Raw genomic sequence first — 18,326 nt, 5'->3', positions numbered from 1 at the left:
CTGTGTAAGAACTGACCATTGTTTTTTCCTACTTATTTGAAATGTAGTCTTTATAGCACTTTTTATTAGGTTATTACCCCGTTTCTCCAAAACAGTGCAGTAAAAAGATTTCATATGAAGTACACATATAGCATGGGATGTTCTGTACAGGAACTGATCATTGTTTTTGTCTACTTATTGGAAATTGGGTCTTTATAACACTGAGTAATGTTAATACCCAATTTCTCCAAAACACTGCAGTAACAAGTCTTTATTTGAAGTTTAGAGTGTGATGTCCTGTATCAGACCTGACTATTGTTTTTTTTCTACATATTTTAAATGAGCATTTTTTGTCCAAATTGCTGAAGTAAAAAGTATTCAGATGTAGTATATATGCATATAGCATGTGACATCCAGTATCAAACCAGATCAGTCTTTTATTTAACTTATGTCAAACAATGTATTTATGCACTTTAAAGACTTTATAGCTCAATAATAGCACATTTCTCCAAAATGCTGCAGTAAGTTATTATGAGGTATGCATATAATATTGGATGTCCTGTCCATTGTTTTCTTCTGCTCACCTGAATGAGGTCTTTTACATGAGGTATGCATGTACATCCTGTATCAGAACCAAACTTTGTTGTTTTTCTACTTATTTCTTTATAGCACTTTAAAGTGTGTTAATGGTACATTTCTCCAAAATGCTGCAGTAAAACAGGCTTCATATGATGTATGCTTAGTATTTGACTTCCTGCATCTGATCTTATTGTTGTTCTATTCTACTTATAACAAATAATAAGGTCTTTACAGTCATCTAAAGTGTAATAATGCCCCATATCCCATATACTGAAAGAAGCATACATTTTTAAATCCCCTTTAAATGAAATAAACATATATTTGTAATTCAAACAATGTTTTGTTGGACTACTTTATGATTGTTTTCACTTTCTGAGGTTAGCCACGTTGTATAAAATTGCATTTAACCTTATTTGCAATGTACTGTAGTTGGCTAGGAGAAGTAGAAACGTATTCTGTGTATTTAGAAATCGTATATTTATTCTGTCCGTTTGATCTGCTATAAAATCATTTGAAGCAAAAAGATAAACTTGAGGAAATTAAAGGTAAGCCCAGAAACCAATTTCTTAAAATAACAACTGTCAAACAAAGCTAATAAATTGTTTAATAAAGCATACGTGGGAGGAAAGGGGGATAAACTTATATTTCGTTGTCATCTCTCTGTTCTGGGCGAAATGGGTGCTCTCTGGAGCGCTCTCTGTGTGGCTGCTGACATTACCGTAATGATATTAATACGCGCGCGCCGAAATATAAAGCGCGGCTGGCTTGACTGTGTTTTTCCGAACCGCGGCTGGCTTGACCGCAGTGACGGACAGCACCAGGGAGCCGACGACGATCAACAAACTTGCAGGTTAATCTCCAAATATTCAGAGGGTTTCAGTGTTATTTTACTGCGACAAAATTAGTTATTTAATCCTAAACATTTACCAACCTACAGGATTTTACACTGTAAAAAATGCAGGGTTCCATGTGCATGTTGTCCCAACACAAATTAATTTAACTTTACACTTTTAACAAATGTATGTGGATTGAACATAAAAAATAAGTAAAAAAAAATTAATTAAGTCCTAATGAAATCTCCAGAATTGTGTTGTTTTGGCTCATTTTAAATAAGTAGTTTGAACGACCAAAAAATAAATATTTTTTTTTTTAGTGCATGGATCACAGTTTGTTTCGTGGAGTTTTCTGTTAGGCTATCTGATATTCTTTCATTAACTGTTCTCTAAGTTTACCCAATTATATGATGACTTTAACTGCTGAGAAAAAAAATGTGAAAAGGGTATATGACTTAATTACATTTTTTATAATGGCTTATTTTTGTATAAGCTAAAGTATTTAATTTTTATTTTGTCTATTTTGTATTTGACCTTTTTATTCCATTGCTGGAATTCAGTTTGACATATGGGCCAATAAAACCAGCATGGTGTAGTTACAGATTTTGCATACAGGCTGATGGTATAGATCTCACTATGGGTTTATACATGGAGCCCGAGGGCAGAGATCGGGGGAACAGCTCTCTGCCATTCTTCAAAACCAAGAGGACGAGATCAAATGAGTAGTATGAGTAGGCTGTGTGAGTTTTTTCATCTTACAGTTCAAGAAATTAGTTTGAGATTTTTTGACATTGCTTGACATTGCCATATCGTGCTGGAAGTAGCCATGTCAGGACAGGTACACTGTGTGTGGTCATATACAAATACAATATATTCATGTTAAAAAGTTAGGACCCCCTACTGATTTTTATGGTTTTCCAAATCGGGAAAGAATTAAAAAAACAACATGAACTTTGGGAGGTTTTGAAGATCCACTTTTAGCTGTAAGTAGTTAAAGTAAACACCCAGACTGTTTTAGTTTTTCTCTTCAGTTTCGCTTTAGTAGATGTACTGGTATGCTTGGAATCATTGTCTTATGGCATGATTCAATTTTGGCAAAGCTTTAGCTGTGGGACAGGCATTGTGTTCATATCTTGTACCACTGAAGGCTACAACTGCTCAAACTTCTGCTGAGCATCATTGCAAGCATTCGACTAGCAGTGGCTAACGTTTTTTTTATTTATTTTTTTTTTATTTCCCAACTTTTAAGACCAGCCAATGATTGAATGTTTAAAAATTGTTCTGAAATATACAAATGGAAAATTGAATAAGATGTTCTAAGTTTTTCCCATGAATGTATAATGAATTGTTTTTAATTGTGAACTGCATCTTAACTGTCATTTCCCTGTCATTTTTCTCATTCTTTCCCTCCAGCTGTTTTATCCTGTTCGGTAAATAATGGAGGTTGTGAGCATGAATGTGTCCAGCTTTCTCCAGTTCACTTCCAGTGCCGCTGCAGACGTGGATACCAGCTTACAGCAGATGGCAAGCGCTGTAGATGTGAGTCTTCGTCTTATTTACTGCATCTACATTAGGTTGCAAAAAAATTCCCAATTGTAAATTTAAATACTTTTTAATCTAACTCATTTCCCTTTTCCCTATAAAAACAGATCTTTTGAACTTTTTCCTGATCAAAATATTGTTTTATTTTATTATATCGTACACCTGTTTGAATGCAATTTTGAAATCGGTTCTTTCTTTTTCTTTGCAAAAAAACAACCTTTAATAAAACTTTTCCAGTTTATCTGCCATTGGCAAGATTCAACACTTCTCCACTATTGAAGAATTTTTCGTGGCTTTACATGTTTTCGTTTTTATATGGGCCAATTTTGACATTGTCTAAAGGAGTGTATAATTTACACATCCACAAAAGCAATGGATAAGAGGTAGAAATAAATAAATAAATAAAAGCATTGGTATCACTGTAAAAATAACAATCATGCCTTAATTTTTTTTGTTGTTGAATCAAATGAACCTTTTCTAGTAAGCTAATTTTCAAGGTGCTGTATGTAAGTTTTTTACTCTTCTAATGCATAAAAATACATTAGGTGAGCAGGTTACATTGAAACCCTGTGTCCTATAACAACACGCTACATGATGAGATTTGCAGTTATAAGCAATTGGGCTGTTTGCACCAGACAGAACACAGAAATTTGAATCCAATCAGAAATACAGAATATTGCACTTACTGCCCTCCAACGAAACGGTAAGGTTTACAATCTAATCAATACATATTAAACATCTTTAACATTATTAAATGTACATGCTGAATCACTGATATGTGTTCGCTTGCACTGAGTCACAGATCTAAACGGTTTATTCTATTTTCAAGATTGAGGTGAACTATTTGCTGCTGCTTTCAGTAGTAAGGCAATAATTGTCATGTAAAATGGCATTCAAACTCACATTATTAGCATTTAACACTGAATAAAGCACGCAAGGTGTACCTGGGGTAATCATTGTCAGTTTTCTGCTGTTTACCTGCAATAAATAAAAGTTGCTTCTAATATATAAATTTCAGGTGTTGGTTTAGACAAAAACTTCTTTTAATATGCAAAATATTCCTTCTATCGCATGCCGTTGTTTTTACTTAGAACACGACTTAAATCGGCCTTTGTTGGTATCGTCAATCTGGCAACCTGCTCTTGCCTGTTTTGAAACAGGGTGCAATACCTAGTTCCCCTGCGGCTGGGGAACTCCAATGCTATAGGTGGGTTTGATCTTTGAAAATCCACGTATGGGAGGATTCGGTTCAGAAGCCGCTTGTCTGAAAGAGCATTGAACGGGCCATTGAAAGCCAATGAATTGGCAGCGTAAGCTTGCGCAGGTGTGCTTTATTGCCAATTATCCCAGCATATAAGCACACGTGGAGCGAGCAAACGGCATCCTTTTCGCTTCAGTGACTTCTGATCGAGTCGATGAGGGTTCCTCTTGCTGATCAAAGCGACTTCAGAGCAAACGAGTGTCTTCCGGTCCAGAGTGGGTTTTCGCGGAGGCAGACGGTCGAGCTGGGTTTCTCCCTTGCCTGGCGATCTTTGGGTCCGGTTCTCCAGAGCGGTGTGTATAGTTGCAACTTTCCTAAAAGAGCAACACCGTCGTGCAGCACGTCCTTTTCAGGATGGCGCTCCGACTGTGCATTTCTGGATGCGGGGGTTTCCTGACTCCGGATGATGGACACGATCACTGCATTACATGTTTGGGGGTCCAGCATGTTAATGTGGTGCTCGCGAGCGGTTTATGTCGTCACTGCGATGCCATGACCGTAGCGCATCTAAGATTGCGGCTAGCTTACGTTAGAGAGCGAACCACCCCAGTTGCCTCCTGCTCTGCAGCGGGCGCTCGGGCAGATCTGAGGGTCCCAGCGGGAGATAATCTGCCGCCCAAGGGGTCACGGACCTCCCGCTCCTCCAGGCGCTCTATCCAAGCTTCGGGCAGTGGGAGTGATCCGTCTAACCAGATGGTAGCTCTCACACTCTCTGACACCGGAGACCAGACGTCCACTGCGGCATCGGAGGGTGGGCTATCACTGTCCGACGAAGATTCAGATCCGCTCGCCCCCTCCGGGCAGGTGAGCGCCGTCACAACGGATTCTGAGGCGGACATGTTAGCCGTGCTTTCCCGGGTTGCAATCGAGCCAGTTCCTTCAGCTGAGATGGAGAGTGGGTTTTACAGCCCGTACTTCATCGTACCCAAAAAGAGCGGTGGGTCACGGCCAATCCTAGATCTGCGCGTTTTGAACCGCTGTCTGCACAAGCTGCCGTTCAGAATGCTCACGCATAGGCGCATTCTCCAATGCGTTCGTCCTCGGGCTTGGTTTGCAGCCATAGACCTGAATGACGCGTACCTCCATGTCTCCATTCTTCCGCGCCACCGCCAGTTTCTGCGGTTTGCGTTCGAAGGTCGAGCGTGCCAATACAAGGTCCTCCCCTTCGGGCACTTTCTGTCTCTGCGGGTCTTCACCAAACTCGCGGAGGGTGCCTTAGCGCCCCTTCGGCTCGCGGGCATCCGCATACTCAATTATCTCGACAACTGGCTGATTTTAGGCCACTTGCGGGAGCAATTGATTATGCACAGAGACAAGGTGCTTCGGCATCTCCGCCTATTGGGGCTTCAGGTCAACCGACAAAAGAGCAAACTCGCCCCCATGCAGAGGATCTCTTTTCTCGGGATGGAGCTGGACTCGGTCACTATGGTAGCGCACCTCTCCGGGGAACGCGCTCGCCTGTTGCTGGGCTGTCTGAGAGAGCTCGACAGCAAACTAGTGGTCCCACTGAAGTTCTTTCAGAGGCTCCTGAGGCATATGGCATCCGCAGCCGCCGTCACGCCGCTCGGATTGCTCCATTTGAGACCACTCCAGCACTGGCTTCACGATCGAGTCCCAAGACGCGCATGGCACGCAGGCATACACCGAGTCTCTATTACTGCGCTGTGTCGCCGCGCCCTCAGCCCTTGGAACGACCCCTCGTTCCTACAGGCCGGTGTGCCTCTAGGACAGGCGCCCAGCCATGTTGTTGTTTCAACAGATGCTTCCAACACGGGCTGTGGGGCCGTGTGTTGCGGGCATGCAGCTGAGGGCCTGTGGAAGGGTGCCCAGTTGCATTGGCATATCAATCGCCTAGAGCTGTTGGCAGTGTTCCTCGCTCTCCACCGCTTTTTTCCGATGCTTTTTTTATGCGCTCTCGCCACATGTCTCAGCTCGCCCGCCGTCTTTCTCCTCTGGAGTCACTCATTGCTAGTTGTTTTTTTCCCTGACCGAGGGCTCTCTCGGCACGAATGCACTGGCCCACAGCTGGCCTCGGGGCATGCACAAGTATGCATTTCCCCCAGTGAGCCTGCTCGCGTAGTTACAGTGCAAGGTCAGGGAGGACGAGGAACAGGTTCTGCTAGTTGTGCCCCTCTGGCCCAACTGGACCTGGATATCAGAGCTCTCCCTCCTCGCGACGGCCCTCCCCTGGCGGATCCCTTTGAGAGAGGACCTACTCTCTCAGGGACAGGGCACCATCTGGCACCCTCGCCCCGATCTTTGGAACCTCCACATGTGGTCCTTAGATGCGAGGAAGACTTAGGTAACCTACCGACTGCGGTGGTTAATACCATCACTCAGGCTAGAGCCCCCTCCACAAGGCGCGCCTACGCCTTGAAGTGGAGTCTATTCACTGAATGGTGCGTCTCTGGCAGAGAAGACCCTCGAAACTGCCAGATCAGTGTTGTGCTCTCTTTCCTTCAAGAGAAGCTGGAGAGCAGGCTGTCGCCCTCCACTCTCAAGGTTTACGTGGCTGCCATCTCCGCTTATCATAACGCGGTAGCTGGCAGCACCGTGGGAAAGCATGACCTCATCATCCGGTTCCTCAGAGGTGCTAGGCGAATTAATCCATCCCGCCCCCCTCTCATGCCCTCTTGGGATCTCGCCCTTGTTTTCACGAGTTTGTGCACAGATCCCCTTGAGCCACTCGATTCAGCATCTCTAAGATTTCTGTCCCTGAAGACCGCTCTGCTGGTCGCGTTGGCCTCCATCAAGAGGGTCGGGGACCTGGAAGCATTTTCGGTCAGTGACTGGAATTCGGGCTGGATTACTCTCACGTTATCCTGAGACCCCGCCCAGGTTATGTCCCCAAGGTTCCTACCACCCCCTTTAGAGATCAGGTAGTGAACCTGCAAGCGCTGGCCCCGGAGGAGGCAGACCCAGCCCTTTCCTTACTTTGTCCAGTTTGCGCTCTGCGCATTTATGTGGACTGTACTCAGAACTTTAGATCATCTGAGCAGCTCTTTGTCTGTTATGGCGGTTGGCAGCAGGGAAGTGCCTTATCGAAACAAAGATTATCCCACTGGATTGTGGATGCCATTTCACTCGCTTATTCGAGCAGAGGTGAGCCGTGTCCCCCGGGAGTGCGTGCACACTCCATTCAGAGCGTTGCATCCTCTTGGGCGCGTGCACGCGGCGCATCTCTAACAGACATTTGTAGAGCTGTGGGCTGGGCGACACCCAACACATTTGCAAGGTTTTACAATCTGCGAGTGGAGCCGGTTTCCTCAAGGGTATTAGGTAACCTTTAGGTGTTTGAGGAAACAACTCGATAGGGTGTTGAAACACGCTTGCTGCGCCATTCTCCCTAACACGGAGATACGTGCGCCTTTTTATCTGTCAGTAAAGTTCCCCATCAGGTGAGCCCTGCAGATTCCTCTGTGGCCCCCAGCACTGACTTAGCGGAGGAGTCACTTGCTGGCCCACTACTTTGTAGGTCTGCCTGCTGGTCAGCCCGCGTTTTGGGTATAGGTGCCTGCTATGCGTGATCCCCACTAGGCGATCCCATATGCTTATTCCGCCATGGTTAAGTCCCCCCTCTCGGGTGGACCCGTGTCTTCCCTCTCCGCTAACCACCTTCTCTATGCGCACTCCCCCTTCTTAGGGCTAGTCCATATGTAATCTTGCCATCTTTTCTCCCCCATTGGGCAGCGGATGGCCTCCACAGCGTCCTCCCTATCGGGATTGCACGCTTCCCAACGTACTGTCGTATTTTCCTAGAATTAACTAGACGCTCACGACTTCCCAAAAAATATATGTAAATCCGTAAAAATTCTGTTGAAGTGGGATAAGTTAGTGCCAGGGACACGTTGGAGGACCGCGCCTCCCATGATGTGGGTGCGTCAGGCCTTGCTTGACTATCCCCTCATCGGAGGCCTTGGTAAGGTGCAGTTATTATAGCGCTTTCTATAGTTGTCCCATACGTGGATTTTCTAACATCAAATCCACCTATAGCATTGGAGTTCCCCACCCGAAGGGGAACGCTCAGGTTACAGAAGTAACCCTTCGTTCCCCGAGGAGGGGAACGGAAATGCTATATTCCATCGCCATAATGACTGTCCCTTAGCTGTTAGAAAGTCTCTTTAGCTTTAAAGGATGGCGTTTGCTCACTCCACGTGTGCTTATATGCTGGGATAATTGGCAATGAAGCACACCTGCGCAAGCTTACGCTGCCAATTCATTGGCTTTCATTGGCCCGTTCAATACTCTTTCAGACAAGCGGCTTCTGAACCGAATCCTCCCATACGTGGATTTTCTAAGATCAAATCCACCTATAGCATTTCCGTTACCCTCCTTGGGGAACGAAGGGTTACTTCTGTAACCTGAGCGTTCAACCACTGGATGTCAAACTTACAACTGCACCTTTAAATGAGTCAAGCTAACTAAAAATATTCCGTTAAACTTTGTATGGCTAAAAAAAATTTCATTGAAACCTGATTAACTTATCAAATTAAGTTAAAGTAACATAACACATTAGTTTTCATGACTTTGTCATATATATTTTGAGTAAATATCAAACATTCATCAGCATACAAACTAAAACAGTTTAATATTACCCAATGAACTCCTAAATCTACAATAATTGTCTGAGAGAGTGTTGATGGTCTCGTTACTTAATTGTTTAAAATGTTTTTATTTATTTATTTATTTATTTATTTATTTATTTATTTATTTATTTATTTATTTATTTATTTATTTATTCATTCATTTATTCATTTGTTTATTTAAATGAAACTTGGCCACATTGAAATGTTGGTTACAAATCCATTAGACTAGAATAAGGCCATCATTTTGATGTGAACTATCATTTTTAAATACTGTACTTTCTATCAAGTCTGAACCAGTATGGAAATTCACATCGGTCTAAGCCAGTTGTTTCAGCAGGGTGCAGAAGTGGTTCTTTTTGTTGCTTGTTTAAACTCTTTACCTTCTGAAAGTTTTGTTATGTTCATGACGTTGTTCATAAAATGTCTGTATCGCATGCTGATAGTCAAGGAGCATGCTGACAGGAGGATGAAAGCAGGAAAAGCTTTGGTCTGAAGCTATCTCATAAAGTCAGTATGTAGCTCTTGGACGTACAGAATAGATGGAAGAGTTTTGGCTGAAAGGGTGAAGCTCAAGAAAGAGATCACTAAAAGCCAGATGTGCTGTTTTCTCTGACATTCTGTCCGTCAATGAGACTGCAGAGTCCATCCTGGATGAGTTCAAATGAAGTTAGACTAAATTTATACTCAATTTAAATACTTTGATAAAGTGGTTGAGCTCAAGAGTACTTATTAAATTTAATAATGGGGTCAAGGAATCCAGTAACAATGAACATGAAAACAGTGCATTATTCTTTCGCCTGCTTTAAATAGCGGTTTAGAAATACTGTACTATGCAGACTAACAGCATCATCATCTTGGCAAACATGGCGTCAATTCCAGTATGTCTGCCAAAATTCAAATCCACTGTACACTGTACCCAGATCCAATGTCCTGACGCTCACCAGAGACCATTGTTCCCCTATGAAGTGTTACCACAGAGTTAGGTGAAGACAAGGAAAATGAAAGAGAAAGAGAGGGGGGAATGTGTATCCTATTGTACGGATAATTTCTCTTGACATTGACACAAAACATGCAAGCATTTTGTTTTTTTTTTTTGTCTGAAGCAGACACAAAAGGATCAATTGTTTTCATATTGTTGTGATCAGCCCTGTGATAAGAGTCTTTCTGCCAGTTTAATACTTAAAGTTACTCTTACAAACAGTACTATGACTGTGCAATGCTACAACAGTGGAAACAGATGTAATGCTATGAAACTTTGACTTCAGGGTCAAATTGGAACTAGAAACAAGTTGCATCACCACCAGCTCAGCAGCAGGGACCAACTAAAGACTGTCTGTAAATTTAAAAAAATATTAAATGTATACCTTTGACATTTATATCTTTTTTTGTAAATCTTGTGTAGCACTATAGTTATTTTCTATGTTAATATTTAGTTAGATTCTTTTTTTGTATTTATATATATATATATATATATATATATATATATATATATATATATATATATATAAATCCTTTTAATATCTGCATTTTTTGTGGTTTTAAATATGTAATATATAAGTTAGTGATAAATAAGTGTTTAAATTTGAGATTTATATGCCCCTGAAAGCTGAGTAAATACGTTCTCTGATGAGGTGTGATTTGATGGGACAGCACAATATTTGGTTGAGATACTATTGGAATCTACTGTAGAATCTGAGGTTCAAATATCTAGATATTGATTAAATCCTTTTTAAATTTGTGCAAATTAAGTATTTAGTAATGCATTTTACTTATTAAAATAATTTAGCTAATTGAGTTTTGACATATTTATAATTGAAAATAAAAAACACTTCATGACGTTTGCTTAATATTTTAATGTTTTTGGCATAAAAGAAAAATCTATAATCTTGACCCATAAAATGTATTTCCAGAAATATCCCCATATGCTACTTAAGACCAGGGTCCAGGGTCACAGGTGTTCATTTTTTTTCCACACATGAAAATGTTTCAAACTTACATATGCTTTTGATTTATTTTATGTGCTGGATCTTTGTTTTTATTGTGAAGCTCATGTGATGCTCATGTGTTTTTCTTTACTGGAAATGAAGAGAAAACTGTTTGTTTGATATAAGTATTGTGTTTACATGAGTATAAGTATTGTGTTTACATATTTTATGCCAAAATCCCATTATAATCACATTATGTGTGTGCATGTAAGCAGTCTCAGATTTATTTACAACAACACCAGCCACTAGTGTGCCAACTTGAAGTTACATTTATGCAATGGTCAGAAAGAGTCACCAAAATACCCACCACTGGAATGCACAAAGCAAAAAAATGATCTGTTGTACTGTGCATCACCAATGAATATTATATTCACAGTTTTTATGGGTAATTTTTCAACTACGGGCACTTATGTCCTTTGATCATATATACAAAAATATATAATTTTGTTTAAATTCCTCTTTCTTTGTCAAATTAACAATAAAACCTACTTTAAAATAATACTACCTTTCTATTATATATTTTTTCATATTATTAAACCGGCTTTTGAGTGTCAAAATCACTGTTTTCGCCTTGTCGCACACCCAGAGTTTTAAACTTAAACTATGAAAATAACATTTTAAAATATTATTTATCTGGTAACTATTCATGTATCTTCAATAAGCAGTAGTGAAATAATTTAAATATTTTGTAGTTATTAATGTGAGACTATTATCAATATTATTTATATAGCTGCCGCACAGTTTCAGTGTCATTTCCACCACAACACTGGGATGTCGCTTAAAAAAGTTTGTGTAGAAGATTATTTAGGTGGTTTCTATGAAAATGAATAGTGCCATCTGAGAACATGTTCAAAATGGAGGGAATTATTTTTATCAACAACACTTGATGAAAAATCAAGGTAAATATTGCTTGATAAGGAAATACATTTATTCTACGTCATTTCCAAACATGTTGTACCTTTAAAGATGTTTTTAGAAACCACACAAAATGAAGGTAAATAAGAGTGTTTTGTATTCATGAAAGGCTAGTATCAATTTGAAAGCTAATCAGTAAAGCTATTTTTCATTTTTTCACAATAAACTGTACAAATGTCATTAAGATCATGTCACAAATGATCTTAGACGAAGTTTGACTACCATAATTTATTTCAGTGTATTGAGATGTGCTGGAATTGACATTTGTTCAGTTCATGATGGGAAAAATGTTACTCTTCTTATCTAAGTTTGTCCTCTTACAGATCTTAAAACTAGACAAATTGTTTAAACTTTTGTGGCTATGTTTTGTTGAATTTGAACAAGTTTTCACAAGGCATCACAAGGCTAAAAGTGCCAGTAGTTGAAGAATGGCCCTTATATGTATTGTATACTTTACTTTAGTTAGGTTTTCTAAACACAAATTGCCTAGTTGCGTTTGGTGTTGTTTTCTTTGGTATTGAACAGGTCAAATAACCCCGATTTGAACCCAAATCTATAAAAATGTGCTGAAAGGTAAGTTTATAGCAGGTATAAACCTGACATTATTCCTCGCCTCACTCATGCAGTATATCTTGCTAGTTAAAACACAATTTTTTCCTTCTCATATTTATTCTGGAAGAAATCTTTCCTCCGAAAGCTCTCCACTGCGTATTGCATATATGATGTGTTTTATGTCACATCTTGACTAAGAACTGGCCTGGAAACTATGGGAATGCAGACTGTGAAGACTGCAGGAATTCTGCATGTGTACTGCATGGATTGTGTTGACAAGATAATGAGAGTTTATGTGTGTGAGGGAGAGGGCCAGTGAAATGACTTGATCGGACTTAAATGTTGTGTTTTTCAGTGAGGAACCCATGTGTGGAGAAGAATGGCGGCTGTGTGCATTTATGTCGCAGTGATGGCGGTCGGGTTGTGTGCAGCTGTCACCAAGGCTTCATGCTAGCAATGGACCAGAGGAGCTGTGAAGGTAAAAGCTTCTGACAGCAGCGGCGAAGAGTTCAGATGCACTGTCAAGGAAAGTATTAAACTGCCTCTCATCTGCTGGAGCCTCTTTTTTCCAAAGTTTTTAAAGAAGTTTCTTTCCCATGGTGTGAGTACAGTGAAAGCACTGTCTTTAATTAGATGGATTAGATGGCATGTCTTCTCAACACTGGCCAGGGCTGGAGATGGAGACAATGAGCAGAGCTTTCCACGATCCATGAGCCAGTTACAGCCCTTGATATACTTTTAAGTGATTACACGAGGCAGGAATTTCAGTTTGTTTGACTGAAAGTGAGTCAGGAAATCCTGAGTCTAATCAGATGTGTGTGTAATAGGCAACTTGTCATCGGTAACTTGTAATCGGTGTGTTTCAGATGTCAATGAGTGTGAAACAGGACTGGCAGCATGTGCACACAGTTGCAGGAACACTCCAGGATCGTTTTCCTGCATCTGCAATCCAGGATACGAGCTGGGCTCTGATGGAAGGAAATGCTACCGTGAGTTACACTCAGTTGATTAACTTTTGGTCATGTTTCAGAGAAGCATGAAAACTTTATTGCATACACAGAGGGGAAATAGATGCTTCACATACAAATTGCTAATATACTTTCAATAGTGGTATTTTATCAAGAGAATCAATCATAGTTAATTAACAATTGAGATCTGAAGTGTTTAATCCACACAACTGTTTAAAAGTTTGTAGTTTTAAAGTTTTTTAAAAAGTATCTGTTGCTCATCAAGGCTGCATTTACACTGGAAAAATATGATAAATTGGATTAACCAAATTTCTTAAAGGTAAGTGTTGCAAACAAATTATTTGGGATGGATTTAAACAAACATATTACATTTAGTAATGTTCAACTTAATTTGTTTGTTTAAATTCAGCCCATATAAATTGTTTGCAACCAGTTACCTTAAAATTTTGTAAATCCAATGAATATTTTTTCTGTGTACTGTATTTGATTAGAAATACAGTAAAATTGTGATATTGTATTGCAGGTTTCAAAAAACAAGTTGCTTAAGAAATCAAACTAGGAACATGCAGAATGCTAATTCATGTTGTAGTGGTGTAAAGGAACAAATTACAAATTCTCAAATTACTATAATTAAGTTGTTTTTCCCAGTTTGACATCACCAAGTAGCTTAAAAGTGTGTACTTATACTTGAGTTATACTTAATTGATGCTTCTACTGCTTGACAATTTTCCTTTAAAACCTGCAGTCACTACTTTATATGTTTATTTTTTCTTGTCTACGGTGAGTGGAAAATGTACAAGAAGTTGCTAAATTGTTACCTGAAATGACCATGAGACTATTTAAACTGCATGTCACTGATAAGAAGAATGACTACAGTATATTGACTAAAATCACAAAAGGACATTAAACAGTAACTAAATATACTACAGAGTTTTATGCTTGCAAACACATGATTACACAGATTTCATGTATTCTATCAGGGTTGCATGAGCTTCGTTTGTGGCTCCAACTGCTGGACAGTTGTAGGTTGTTATTCAGGGTTTAAAGTGCATAACTTAAGCATTAACATATCGGCACAGCCAGATTTTTGACTGTTAGGTTAAACGAATTTGCTTCGCATATAAACTCATCAACCTGCTTTCTTTTCACTTATTAGGTGTGTATATTAATAAACTTTAAATTAATCTCTGATTTAAAATGTATAGTCCATGAATGGCAAAAACTTACACATTTAGAAACACCCTTTAAAAGGGGTATGAGCTACATTTTTAATATGCAGGGAATAAAGTGGAATAGGCGTCACAGTGACGCAGTAGGTAGCATGATCATCTCACAGCAAGAAGGTTGCTGATTCGAGCCCTGACGGGGTCAGTTGGCATTTCTGTGCGAGTTTGCATGTTGTCCGCGTGGGTTTCAATGCAAATTGAAATTGGAGTGCTCCAATTTCCCCCTACAGTCCAAAGACATACGGTACAGGTGAAATGAATAAGCTAAATTGGGCGTAGTGTATATGTGTGCATGCAAGACTGTATGGGTGTTTCCCGGTGTTGGGTTGGGGCTGGAAGGGCATCTGTTGCATAAAAACATGTGCTGTTTAAGTTGACGATTCATTCTGCTGTGGCGACCCCTGGTTAATAAAGGGAGTAAGCCCCCCAAAAAATTAATGAATGAATGAATAAAGTGGAATCATTTTCACAGTGTAATACTCACTACTCTTCAGTACTCTGCACTTTATTTTTGAGTAAATGTAATAGTACTTTTACTTGAGTTAGATTTTTTTCTGTTATCTTGACACCACTGCATGTTAAGACAATTTCTTTCTAAAACACCTTAATTTATGCTAACAATATGATTCATGTTAAAAATTTGTTAGCAACATGGTAACTCATTTTAAAAGCATGCAATCAGCAACATAATCCTTGCTAACAATATCTATTTTATCCAACGTATTGCATTTCATACTGTTAAAGAATTAATCATCAATTTATTTTGGATATTCATTGCTTTAATAATCTGCTTCCTGTAGGTATTGAAATGGAGATTGTCAATACCTGTGACTCTGATAATGGTGGCTGTTCACATCGCTGTCAGCATGGTGTTCTTGGGCCTGTCTGCAGCTGTAATCATGGTTATCAGCTCGCCGAAGACCTCAAAACCTGTTTGGGTGAGTATGCAGGTGTACAAAAGCGTACATACATTTTAAAGAGTTTTTTTAGTTAAACAATTTCTTGGATTTGTGCATCTGCACTGATAAACCTTCAAAAGCACCAGTCCTCATGTACATAAAGCAAAATCAAATGCCTGCCAGTCATAAGTTTGGCATTATTTTTTGGGAGGATCAACTTTATTATTTATTTTGGACAAAAATCCTTTTTCTCTTACTTACCAAGGCTGCATTTATTTAAATTAATAACAAATGCATTACACAGTATCATTGTGCTGTGTTATTTCGGTTATAAAATAATATCTTTTGTTTTGATATAAAGTACATTATGTTTTAATATATTGTATTATATGATTTCTAAACAAAGCTGAATTTTTTGCATCGTTACTACAGTATTTTTTTGTGTTACATTATTCTTCAGAAATCATTTTAAATTGTTGATTTGTTGATATATGGCTATATATGAACATATATATGTAATTATAGAATATTTATTTGAACAAATATAGGTACATATTTTTTGCAATATTTTAAAATATATGTTGCATATATGACATGTGGTTTATGTGAAATACAAACAATAACTTACAGTATATGTCATTCATTTCTTTTGCATTTTTGCCGTATATCAGATTTCTATATGGGCAATTATTCATTCTCAGTCAATCAATATTTGTAATAATCAAACATGTTTATTAAGTCTTAAATCATCATATTAGACTTATTTTTGAAGGATCCTGTGACACTGAAAACTGGAGTAATGATGCTAAAAATCTACTTTAAATCACAGAAATAAATGAAATACTAAAATGGCATGTTATATGATTCCCTGTGCTAGTTTTTATTTTTAATCCTTTTTTATTTATTGCCTTTGCTTTGTAGATCTGGAGGAATGTGAGGAAGGAACGTCATGCTGTGAGCAGGATTGCACAAACTACCCTGGAGGGTATGAATGCTACTGCAGGGCAGGTTACAGACTCAATGCAGATGGATGCGGATGTGACGGTACTTCACAACCTGTTTACTGATGACCAACATTAAAGGAGAGGGAGGAGACATACAGTATTGTTCACTTTGTATTGTGTTTGTGTAGATGTGGACGAGTGTGCATCTGATAGAGGAGGCTGTGAACACACTTGTCAGAATACGGCTGGCTCATATCACTGCTTCTGTCGGTTTGGATATCGACTTGGTGAGGACAGACACTCCTGCATTTGTGAGTACATCATGGGGATGTCAGTTATGCGCTGTCTTTTGGATTTGATTTAGTCACAGTTCTCGTGAATGCTATATACTATACACACACACACACACACACACACACACACACACACAGGTATGTGCCATAAAATACGAATTTCGAGGAAAAGTCAATTAATTTTAATAATTTGTTTCAAAAAGTGAAACTTGTTTGTTACATCAGTGAACTACACACAACGTGAAATATTTCAAGCTTTCATTTGATTCAATTTTAATAATTATGTATTAAAGATAATAATCAAAAATGAAAAAATCCAATGTTTCACAAATTCTAAAATTTCATCAATAAAAAGTATCTTAAACACAGGTTGGTCTTCTGAAAAGTGTGTTAACATACTGTATTATGTCCTCAGTACTTGTTGGGCTTGTTTTGCACTAATTACAACATCAAGGCGATGAGGCATAAAGGCTATCAGCCTTTGACATAGTTGAGGTTATGGGATGATATCAGCCTTCTGCTCGTCTGCATTTTGGGGTCTCTGTTCCCTCATCTTCCTCTCGACAATAGCCAATAGATTTTCAATGGGATCAGGGTCAGGTGAGTTTCCTGGCCAATTATGAACAGGGATACCATGGTCCATAAACCAGGTACCAGTAGCTTTGGCACTGTGTCCAAGTCCTAAGTCCTGCTGGAAAATAATCTCCAAAAAGTAGCTTGTAGGAAGCATGAAGTGCTCTAAAATGTCCTGGAATAGAGCTGTGTTGACTGTGGACTTGATAAAAGACAATGGACCCTCACCAGCATATGACATGGCACCCCAAACCATCACTGACTGTGGAAACTTCACACTGAACTTTAAGCAGCTTAAGTTGTATGTTTCTCCACTCTTCCTCCAGATTCTGGGATCTTGATTTTTTAAATAAAATACAAAATTTGCTTTCATCTGAAAAGAGGACTTGGAGACTACTGGGCAACAGACCAGTATTTTTCTCTTTAGCTCAACACCGACACTTCTAACATTGTTTTTTGTTCTGGAGTGGCTTGACACATGGAATTCTACTGCTGTTGCCTATGTCTTGCAGATGTCTGTACAGTATGTGGTGGCTCTTGATGCTCTGACTCCAGCCTCAGTCATCCTTGCTTAACAATTCTCTCAAGGCTATGGTTATGAACCTTTTTCCAGCCAGATTTTTTTCCTTCCTCTTAACACTCTTTAAATTACTGTATTGTATTAATTATACTGTACTTTAAAAGCATGAAGTTTCTTTTGCAAGTGACTTTTGAGACATTCCCTCCATATGGAGGGTTCCAATGATGGTCTTCTGCACAACCGTCAAGTCAGCAGTCAAGCCAGACAATTTCAAGGCTCTACATTAATTAGCGGAATAGATTGAGACACAGGGAGTCTACAATGTTGAACTTTGTCTTGATATTCCAACTTTGTGAAATATTGTATTTTTTCATCTTTAATCCATAATCATTTAAATTGAATCAAATGAAGGCTTGTTTTTTTACTTTGTGTGTAGTGAACTAATATATCACACACGTTTCACTTTTTGAAAAATTAATAAAATAAATTGACTCTCCCTTGATATTCTTTTTTTTTTTTGGCACTTACCTTTATATAGTTGTGCTCACAATTACTGTCATTCTTGGCAGTTTTGAACAAATAAAGCTGGGTAAATAAATCTGTTCTTCCTTTTCATCTTACATAAAAAAAAATCACAAAAATCTAGATAAAGCCATATATATTGTGATATT

At 39.0% G+C, this 18,326-nt stretch overlaps 1 protein-coding gene across 8 annotated transcripts in view; it reads left to right on the top strand.

The window, feature by feature from the left end:
• Positions 1 to 18,326, top strand: part of megf6a (multiple EGF-like-domains 6a) — a 161,366-nt gene that overhangs the window by 105,596 nt on the left and 37,444 nt on the right. For 6 of the 8 annotated variants that reach the window (XM_087306891.1, XM_087306890.1, XM_087306889.1 and 3 more), the window contains 6 exons: positions 2,805 to 2,930; positions 12,588 to 12,710; positions 13,099 to 13,221; positions 15,227 to 15,364; positions 16,247 to 16,369; positions 16,458 to 16,580. In XM_087306891.1, the coding sequence (XP_087163017.1) occupies positions 2,805 to 2,930; positions 12,588 to 12,710; positions 13,099 to 13,221; positions 15,227 to 15,364; positions 16,247 to 16,369; positions 16,458 to 16,580 (756 nt within the window). Of the gene's footprint in view, positions 1 to 1,363; positions 1,409 to 2,804; positions 2,931 to 12,587; positions 12,711 to 13,098; positions 13,222 to 15,226; positions 15,365 to 16,246; positions 16,370 to 16,457; positions 16,581 to 18,326 lie in introns of all 8 variants that reach the window. The other 2 variants (XM_087306893.1, XM_087306896.1) reach the window with 1 other exon arrangement.

The sequence above is a fragment of the Danio rerio genome, chromosome 23 (assembly GCF_052040795.2).
Source record: "Danio rerio strain M-AB ecotype USA chromosome 23, GRCz13ab, whole genome shotgun sequence".
Classification (NCBI taxonomy): Eukaryota; Metazoa; Chordata; class Actinopteri; order Cypriniformes; family Danionidae; genus Danio; species Danio rerio.
This window is presented reverse-complemented; position numbering and strand designations above follow the sequence as displayed.